General features: G+C 39.0%; 1 protein-coding gene across 1 annotated transcript; it reads right to left on the bottom strand.

Moving 5' to 3' along the window:
- Positions 1-5,474, bottom strand: Fam162b (family with sequence similarity 162 member B). The gene is made up of 4 exons (XM_027953019.1): positions 5,300-5,474; positions 5,036-5,144; positions 1,980-2,088; positions 1-99 (listed from the first exon to the last, which is right to left on the bottom strand). Exons 1-4 carry the CDS (start codon positions 5,472-5,474, stop codon positions 1-3), a joined length of 492 nt encoding a protein of 163 aa, XP_027808820.1.
- Positions 5,475-10,556: the final 5,082 nt, after the last annotated feature.

Raw genomic sequence — 10,556 nt, 5'->3', positions numbered from 1 at the left:
TCATTTAGCTTTATCCTGTGCAGCCAATGCAGCTTCTTCACGCCACTTCGCTTTCTTTGCCAGGTTCCAACTTGTTAAGGATTCATGCCGTTCTGCAGCCTGCACAAAAACCAAAACAAAGCATTGTCACTTTCTGGAGTACCTTGTGTTTTAGTAAAACATATAGAAGAGATTTTGTAAAAGGAAAAAGAGGAAAATAACCTAGAATGTCTGTCACGAATAATATTCATGATCAATGTTTCTTTGGTATGAAAAAAAAAAAAAGTTGCTAAACTTGTAGTGGACAGAAGAGCTGATGTCAGAAATCTTTCCCCATCCTCTCACTACACACAGATTTGTTGAATAAAATATAACAAAGACATTTTCAAATAGTTAACCTCCAAATCAGTAAAGGGAATTCCTCAGGTATCAGAAATGAAAGTAACTCAAAGGATGAATTGGTGGGGAATGGGAGAGGCTGAAACCACATGGAAGGAAATGGTTTTAATCAGAGGCATTGGGGGAAAATATTGGCCTTGACAACTGTGGACTGGAAATTTAATCCAGGATTTGGATTCTGAGCATGGAGCTGAGCTACTTCTACAAAGCTGAAGAAATCAGGAAGAGGGAAGATATGACTAAAACTCCTTTCACTATCCCAGGAACAGGCAGGAAAAGTAAGCATTTATGTGAAGGGAGTAAAAATTGAAAGCAGTGTTTGTCTTTTTATTATAGAAGTCTCAGTGTTCTAACAATGTAAAGATTTGTGGAAACTAGAAAATCAATTTAGCAGGCTTTCATTTATGAAGAGTAGGTTGAAAACAAGAGATAATTGCATTTCTTTGTATTAGTGTTCAGTCCAAAGTGTTTTTTAAAGTTTCCCATTTGATAAGAAAGAAATATGTTTTTTTCCAAGCTAACAGGAATGACTGGATAGTTACATAAAAGTATGTTTATGGGCCCTAGTTCCTATATGAAGTGTGGGCTCAGATTCACTTGAGAACCTGAAAGGTAAAGGATGGAACCATAGGATTGGGCAGATTGGCTAAATGTATCCAGAGTACACGTAGGGAATAGTAATAGTAAGATTGGCTAAATATACCCAGATTTAGGTATCCAGGAAAGCTATTCTTTGTGGTGTGGCTGCATGACTGAAATGCAGTGTGCATAACTGGTGGAGCCATCATCTGTCCCCTGGGTTCAGTTTCAGGTGACAATGTAAAGGGATTCTAGGATGGTAAGTTAGAGTCCAAAGAGAGCTCCTACATGGAGACTGGCAAAGAGAGAGAAGTTAAGACTGGAGAAGGGAGACTCAGCAGTGTTACACATCTCCCAATATTTTGGGGACTACTATTGATGGTAAAAAGTGACCAGCAGATGGAAAGATTTGGGAAGGCAGAGAACAAAATTCTAAAGTTGTCAGCTCCTAACTTCTCTCTAACCGTATCAAACATACACCATACATTGAAGTTGGCAAGCAGGCACTCACAAACAGGACACAAACAATCTAGATGACCTTGGCAATCACTTCGACTTGTATAGTTCTTTTTCTTAATTCTATGCAATAGCTAATTGAGTTCATAATGTAAGAAACCATCTATCTAGTCTGCATAATTTTCACAGGACAAAGTTCTTGTGCAGATTTTCAACTAGGTTATAAACTGTCCTGGTTTTGTTTCTGCTTATTTTACAAGTGGAAAAAAAGTCCCCACCCCTGTCTTGGCCATATAGTTAAATTACTGGCCCAAATTTCTATGCATAAATTTATTTCTAGTATGATAGATACAAGATACCAGATTTCAAAAGATAAATTTGTCTTACAGTAATGAATGGCCATAATCCTGGAATTGAAAATATGTCATAACATTCCTTAAAATTCAGTCTTTTTTCTTTTTCTGTAGTGCAGGAGTTGAACCATGGCCTCACATTTGCCTAGCATGCATTCGACCAGTGAGCTACATCCCAGCACACAACAGATCTGTCTTTAAGCAGGCACTCACCCTTTTGGCTGATGCTATCACTGCAAAGCAGGCAATAATTGTGAGTCCTATCATTATGTAACAAGCTTTTACTCGGGCTTTGTTTCTTGCAGCATCTATCATTTCAGGCCTAAACCAAGATATGAATTTTGTTAATTATGTTAAAGTAATACAGTTTTCTGATAGTCATGATAATTATTTGTTAAAGGGATATTCAAAAAATATCCCTGAATGCAAAACAGACATGAAAATCATTCAAATGCTAGTCCATTAGTATTACCAATTTTAAATTAGCAGTTATTTATTCAGATCTTAGAATAATTAACCACCATGAGATCACTGTCTAGTATATTTAGTTTCTAATTGCTCAAAATATAAATACAAGAGATTATGGTCCAACTGTGGTTTTTATTCACCAAAAGGAATAAGGGTTACAGCCTGTGTATGTCTATGATTCATATTAATTTAGCTTATATGTTAAATAGGCCTTGGGTTTTCATTTTAAATGGGTTAGTCTTTAAAACTCACTTTCAACACTTTGCTTTTTTCACTAGCCTTCCAATCTCTCTCTCTCTCTCTCTCTCTCTCTCTCTCTCTCTCTCTCTCTCTCTCCTGGGGATTGAACCCAGGGATGCTTAACCTCTAAGCCACATCCCTAGTCCTTCTTATATTTTATGTACATACAGGGTCTTGTTAAGTTGCCGAGGCTTACTTTGAATTTATGATCCTTCTACCTCATCCTCCCTAGTCACTGGGATTACAGGTGTGCACCACCACCACAGTACCCAGCTCCAATCTCTTCTTGCCCCCTCCCATCCTATTATCCAAAGACACTATTATATTATGAATGACTATTAGAGAAAGGGTGTTTCCTTCATAGCTTTTGCAGGAAGTTTAAAAGAAGTGACCCAAATTATAATAATTTGTTAAAGAAAAAAACAAAGGCACCTTCATTTTTTTTATTATTCTGAAGTGTGATATACTCATTAAAGTACTGGACTATCTTATTAATAGTTACATTCTAGTTGTCCAGGATTTTAGCAACACTAATTACAAAGTAATGTTACAAGAAGAATCACGGATAGAGAACTTTTATATTGAAATTAACTGTAAACTTTGAAATTTGCAATAATATGAAGTGGCAGTTTATAAATATGCATAATCAAAGTACTTGATTCTTGAGAATATGTTCAATGACATTCTTTTCTACCTAATGTCAAATTTAAATACAGTGCAGTTACATTAAAAATTCTCCAGGAAGACAAGTTACAATTTCTCTTAAAAATGAAAAACTAACTTTTCTACTAATTGAAAGGTTACAGAAAGCAATATGAAGCTTATTTTCCTTAGATTTCTGGGCAGAATTACATAAATTTTAAGATGTTAGTTGTGAACAGGTTCAATTAGTGTCTATGGAGACATTATTAGGTTTTATTTCCTGCTACCTTTTGTTCCAGATGGAACTTAAAAGATCTTATCTTTTTGACCTATCCATCTGGCTTTGATTTATTATATCAAATTAGTTTAACACAGCAAAAATTTAAAAAAATAGCATAGTTATTAAATAGAATTAGTGTATGGTACAAAAATTATAGGTCACTTAATTACATGTCCATTAAGAGCATAAAAAGGGAAAGTTGTTTATATTTCAGAACTAACAACAGGAATATCCCTCCTAAATAGTAAGACTTTAAAAATTTGTTTAAAACTACAAACATCTACAACTACAAACATGGCACCTTGTTCATTGTTAAATGCTCCTGTTCATAATATGTCTTTTGACTGTAATCCTTAGGAAATTAAATTATTTTGGTAAAATGGGTCTCTTCCCACATTTAACTATGTTAATACTGAATTAAGCATAGGATCTCTTTATAAGCATTAATTTACAGTGGGCTGCTTTTTTACAATCTTCATACCAAGCAAAACAAGATTTGTTTTATAATAACAGCAAATGTCTCTACTGTTGAATAAATACAGAAATAGGCTCCAAAAGCCATGTTATTTCAATTTCATGTTCGTTTCCAATTTAAAAAACTCTGAATCCAAAAAGGAATAAAAATGCTTCAGAATTCATTGTTGAGAATACATTTTTCCACCACATGTTTTTTTCTCCCCCATTTATTTGAGGTGCTTTGAGTAACTGGTAAACTAAGGAGCACCAAAACTAAAAGCGACGTGTGAAGAACAAGACACAAGCCCCGTTTCCATCATCTATGTATTCTAATGAGCATTCTAATGAGTAAAATACAATATATAGAATATCTCTAATTTTTTTCAGCATTGTCGCTTCAGACTTCCTATTTTTTAACGATCAGTTTTAAAACTAGCAGATTGATTTTATTCTTAGTTTCCTTCTCTTTTGTACCCCTTCTCTTGTAAAAGTCCTGTAAATTTGGCGGGGGTAGGGTGGAGTGGTGGTGGCATTAACTGAAATGATGTAATGATGTTTTTTTTTGCAAGTTACATGTACTTATTTTTTAGAGGTGACATTACCCTGGCTGGGAAGTTGCTAGTTTTGAGTTTTATCATTTAGCCACCGTCTTGATGGGCTTAGGACAATGAGGATACTTCTATGTGTCCCAACTCCAGTAAACCTGGTACCCAGAGGGCTGCAGAATCACGTTCACCACAGGCAGTCTCCCTCCGCAGAGGAGGAGGCTGCCTGGATGAAGATTCTTCCCAGAGACCCTCCAGCAACTCCATAAGCCATGATCAGGGAACTTTTTCCTTGATTTAGCGGCGACTCCTCAAGTTCAGGGCCCCTTCTCGCTCTCCAGGGCCCCCGAAGTCACCAGGGTGCTGGCGAGAACCGTGCCTTGTGTTTGGCTTAAATGATCTGGGAGTTCTGGGTATGTGGGCATAATAGAAGTGTCCAATGGTTTTCCGAAATCTGCAACTTCTGCAATCTCCCTATAAATTTAGGTGCCCACTGTCCAGTCAAGGGATTTGATGCATCGGAGGTGGGGGTAGTAATTTTCTTAAGGTGGCGGGTGTGAGTGTGAAAAACTGGCCCTGCTCCTTGGCCCCAGGGTATGGCCTCCCGAAACCTGGGCCGAGACATCCCCCACACTTACGGAACCCGAGGCGGGATCTCCTCTATCGATTTGAAACGGCCGGTCCACACCAGGATTTTCTTGTCGAATTGTGTGGGCTTGTGCTGGGCGAGGACCCTGTGAACCTTCCCTGCAGCAAAAGCGACAAAGATGGACAGAGGTAATGACGGACCCAAGGCACGGAGGATAAGCGCGATCAAGCCTCGACCCTCAGCCCTGGGCCCCTCGCCCAGCCTCCCTTAGTCCCCTTTTCCCCAAGATAGTCCCTCCCTTTCACTGGCTCACCGTGACTTTGGGCATCAGGATCGCTGCGGGTCTCACCACTGGAGTAGCGAGGGAGACCACAGAGCTGGAGAGCGGTTACCCGCAGCCGAGCGGCTGCTGGTCGAGACGCCCCTGGGGCGCAGCGGACCACGCACCCCGAGCCCAAGCGCAGGAGGCTCCCGACGGCCGAGAGCATGCTGCGTGCTTTTCCCGTACAGCCAGCCGCACCCGCACCCACTGATTCACCAGAGCGATCTCCCTCCAGCCCGTCCCGCTCCACCCCACCCCACCCCGACCTGGGGAACCCGGGATCTGCAGCTGGGACTGACGACTTGAGCTCCCTCTGGCTTGCTGTCCCCGCCCCGCGGATGACCTAGGACCACGGGGCCAGGGGAACTGATTCCCCAGGGAGCGGCCTGGTTGGGTTTGAAAACTCTGAAGTGTGCAGGCTCACAACCTCCTGAGACAGTTTGTGCTGTTCATTTATGAAATATCTCTTCGTATCAAGATTTGTGTTTCTATCAGGTTTTTGGTCTTTGCTTCCACCGTTTATGCAAAAGAGCTTAAATCCATCTAAACCCTTTCCTCAAGAAAGAGAAGTCAGTTCTTCAAGTGCAGGAAAGTTCAAATATTTACCAAGGAAGAGTAGGGGCACTCACCAAACTTCGACTTTTCCCATAGGGAAGCTGTTTGAAATTAGAACTTCCCACCCAGACCTCCACGTTTTTTCTCTTTTTTTTTTTGGGGGGGGGGGGGGCAAAACTATCTCAGTTCCTACAACAGTTTTTCTTTGTTTTCACTTCTTGGTAAGCCCATAAACCTTCTAACTCCCTCCCTAACGTGCCTTTCTTCTGTTACTTTCCACTATCTCCCCTCTGCTCAAAGTGGGGAGAATTACTCTACTTTAGCACTAAATGGGAAGAGGGACTCCGACTCAAAGGCTGGAGAGAGGGATGTAGATAGTCCTATACTTTGAAGAAATATTTATTGTATTCCTCAAACAACAGACTCCGCCAAGAGAAAGCGTTCCTCAGCATCCCCTTCTTCCCACTTATCGCCCCTGAGTTTCCTTCCACACTTAGATGCTGCTTGGTGCTTGTCACTGGATTTCCAGAAATTTTCTTCCTAAATAGATCAGGCTCTTGAGGGTAAGAACTTCTCTGTAACTCTGAGCTGAATGCCTTTCACTATCAGTGTTTATCTATAAAGACTGATTAGTAACTCTGTAAAGATATATGCATCTATAGGACTGGCTGTAGAAAAAAACTTCAACATTGCCTTCACACCTAAATTTAAATCTCATATTTGTGGCTTAAGAGTTACAAAATCATGGACAAATTATTTAAGTTATAAATCTTGGTCTCATTTAGTAGAATCAGAATTCTTACCTGTCATTCATTCATGCAATGACTACTCCAAACCTACTATGTGCCTGCTACTACTCAGAGCTGGGGCTAGAGCAATGACAAGGTCAGTTGGGGCTTGTGGATTAAGAAAAATGAAGCATGATGGGGGGGAAAAAGTGAGCAAGGGTGTGATAAGGGGTAGGAGTGGATGCTATTAAGAAAGAATAGATAGGGATGCCCTTCTAAATGTGTCTGGCACATAATAATTCGTCAAAATACATAGTTTCTCAGGGCATGGTGGCACATGCCTATAATCCCAGAGGCTAAGACTGAGGCAGGAGGATCTCAAGTTCAAAGACAGCCTCAGCAATTTAGCAAGGCCCTAAGTAACTCAGTGAGACCCTGTCTCTAAATAAAAGAGAAAAAAGAGACTGGGCATGTGGCTCAATGGTTAAGCACCCCTGGGTTCAATCTCTGGTACAAAACAAAAACAAAAACAAAAACATTTAGTTTCTTTCCTTCAAATAGTCCCAGAACTCAAGGGCATTTTAATTCTCTGACCTGAAGAAAGTGTTATTTATTATATTCTCAGAATATATCTGAAAAATTGACACTTAGTAACTATTTAATAAGTATTTAAGTAATGATGAGATAAATGCAATCTTCACAAACTGACTCTATCCACACTTTAAGCAAAGACTGAAGTACTTGACAATCTATGTCCCTTTCAACTTTGTATCTCCAGTGACTATTATGTTGCTTAGCACATAGCAGTCTCTAAGTAAATATTTATGGAACAGAACTGAATCAATTTCTGTTTTAGAAAGTATGTTGCCATCAGTGATATCTGATTGTTCCACCATTATGCTAACTTACTATTCAAATATGGGTCTTTTTCTTTTTGATATTTTACATCACTGGGAATATTCATAGAGTTAGAGAAAACTATCTCTGAGAAACAACTAGTTATTAATAGTTCACCAAGAAGTATTAAATTAGCTAAATAAATTTGTTTCTGTGGAGACAGCCAGATGTCATGTGGACATATCCAGGCATCTCTAGCACCAGAGACCTACAGGGCTAGTGAACAAGGCCTCAAGTCATGAGAAAGAGAACTATTTGCATTCTGTTATTTATCCCTAATGGGATTAAAATATCATGTTTTGGCAGTGCTCTGCATAAAATAAATTACTTACAGCTGCATAAGAGATGTTTTCTTTAGTGCTACAATTAGAACATGTTAAAAAGAACTCGAATCAACTTCTAATAGAAGAAAAAGATAATTGTATTCTTTTATGTCTTTTTCTAACAGGACAGCACATTTATTCATTTAATAAGTATTTATGTTCTGGACAATGTTGCAGACTATGAGGTTGGAGCAGATAATCAAAGGAAATTCTCTGCCTCTTCAAGAGCTTCTGATTAATCCAAGGCAGTTTCAGTTTGCTCATAGTGTTCTATGTTCTTTTTCAATCCAAATCTCCATGCAATTTGTTTGAATATACTATTTTTAGTATTGTTCCTTCAAGACCTGCTTTTTGGTATGGTTTATATTTCCTTCAGCTACTGTAGTTACTTTTAAGATACACTTTCCTAACTAGGAATAGATTTGATGCAAATAGTTTTTACTTTTTTTTTCTTTTAAAATTATTATTCAAAAGCTGGTGTATTCTTTGCTTCTGATTTGAGTATCTAACTTACTGTATCTGGTTGTCATTTGTTAGTCTGTAGTTGATGTTAAAAGTTAATTTATGAATTCATGAACATCCCATACTACACCAAAGGCAGTCATAAGAGAATTGCAATGCTCTGGAGCATTTATTGTAAGGAGGCTCCTTTGTGTGCAGTGGGTATAGTTGTCTTCATTGTCATGTTACTTTTTAACATTAAACACCTAAGCTGCCATGTATTTTTTTTCCACAGTTTTCAAGGAAGAGCACAGAACAATTTCCCATTTCATATTCATAGTATGAAAGTGAATTCTATTTTGAAAAAAAAAAAAGCTGTTGTAATCTGTGCTGGGCTAAGGTGGGGAATGCAAAGAGCGAGGGGCCCAGCTGCCCCTAAGGAGCTGTCAGTCTGGCTAGAATGATGTTCCCTCATCAGCAAATATTCTACTGCCAACGGGGGATTTAGAAGGAACCTTAAATAACTTGTTTTCCCATTTTCTACTGGTCCTTTCATTGGAGAAGGTTCTAGAGAGACAGTTTACCTGCAGAGCCAGATTACAGTGGTCTCCAGTGCTTTGGACATCCTTATCAAGTTTGGGCCTGATAACCCACTAGGCACCAAGCGTGTACTAGCAACAGAAAGAGAAAGAAAGAAAGGAGGGAGGGAATGAATGAATGAATGAATAAGGGAGAGAGAAAGATGGGTGAGGAGGGAAGAAGAGAAAGAAAAAAAGAAGAAAAGAAAAAGAGGGAAAATTTTGGAATTATTCTGAAATTTAAATTATTCTTTTTAAAAAAATTATGGAATTATTCTTTTTAAAAAAAACTTTAAGGAAATATCAGAAGTTTCTTGAAGGTCCTTATACTTACATCTTAAATATATGTTAGCTTACAAATTGGGGAAGACCATACCATTGCAACACCTGAGGATGCCAAAGATCTTCATTTGACCAAAGCTGATAACATCAAAACCTGATTATGATCTTTTGAAAAATCCAAATCTATCCAGGTAAAACCTTCCAGTGGTTCCATATCATACTTAGGACAAAATTTGAACTCTTTATTAACATCTAAATGACCTCTCCAAGTTCAGTTCTGACCACTGTCTCCATTTTCCACCTGTTCCAGTCACACTAGGCCCAGCACACTAGAGTTTCACAAACAGGACTAACTAACTTGCATCTCAGGGCCTTTGCTTTTGCCTCATGTGTTTGCCTCCTTGTCAATTTTTAGGTCTCAGTGCAGCTGTCACTACTTCATAGAGGCCTTTCCTTACAAACGTAGCTCCCCTCCCCACCTCCCTTTCATAGATCTCAGAGTTGTTCTCTACTGCATTACCTTGTTTCTGTGTGGGAGTTGCCATTCTTTGTACCTTACTATGTATTATCTGTCTGCTACCAGAAGGCTATCTCCATGACCAGCATAGTGATATAGCATAGTGCCTACCACATCTGGAGGTTCTCAGATACACATTGGATAAAGGAATGCCATAGCCACAGCCCCAAGGAATGCATACATGAATGACACCTGCTGCTGCTTAATCTCATTCCATTAAGATTCTCAAAAGAGGGGCTGGGGCTGTGCCTCAGTGGTAGAGCACTCGCCTCGTACATGGAAGGCACTGGGTTCGGTACTCAGCACCACATATAAATAAATAAATAAAATAAAGATATTGTGTCCATCTACAACTAAAAAAAAAATTCTCAAAAGAGTGCTGGGGTCATGGCTCAGCGGTAGAGCGCTCGCCTATATGTGTGACTCCCTGGGTTTGATCCTCAGCACCACATAAATAACTAAATAAGATAAAGGTATTGTGGCCTACAACTAAAATAGTTAAAAAAAAAAAAAGATTCTCAAGGAGGAGGAGGAGGAGGAGGAGGAGGAGGAGGAGGAGGAGGAGGAGGAGGAGGAGGAGGAGGAGGTCGTCCAAATATCAGTCTGACAAATACATTCCGAAGAAAACAGATTGGATTATCTGCTTCTGCAGATAAAAACTGTTCCAAGTCTTTTATATTTTCTGTAATATGTAGTTTTTATTTGTTCTAGAAATAGAAAACATGAAATTCTTGCACATTTATGAAATACAATCTATGCAAACAGGCCACCAGACAGCAAAAAGTCATACATCCATCTGCAATGACCATGTTCTTCACCTTCCTTAGGTGAAGAATCTTCACCTTCTAGCCGAATGATTGTGTTTGTAGTCTGGTTTGATGGTTATGGACACTCTTTTTTAAAATTTTTTTATTTTTTAATTTGTTT

Source organism: Marmota flaviventris, chromosome 6, assembly GCF_047511675.1.
Source record: "Marmota flaviventris isolate mMarFla1 chromosome 6, mMarFla1.hap1, whole genome shotgun sequence".
Lineage (NCBI taxonomy): Eukaryota > Metazoa > Chordata > Mammalia > Rodentia > Sciuridae > Marmota > Marmota flaviventris.
The sequence above is the reverse complement of the archived record's forward strand: the minus strand, read 5'-3'. Positions and strand labels throughout refer to the sequence as shown.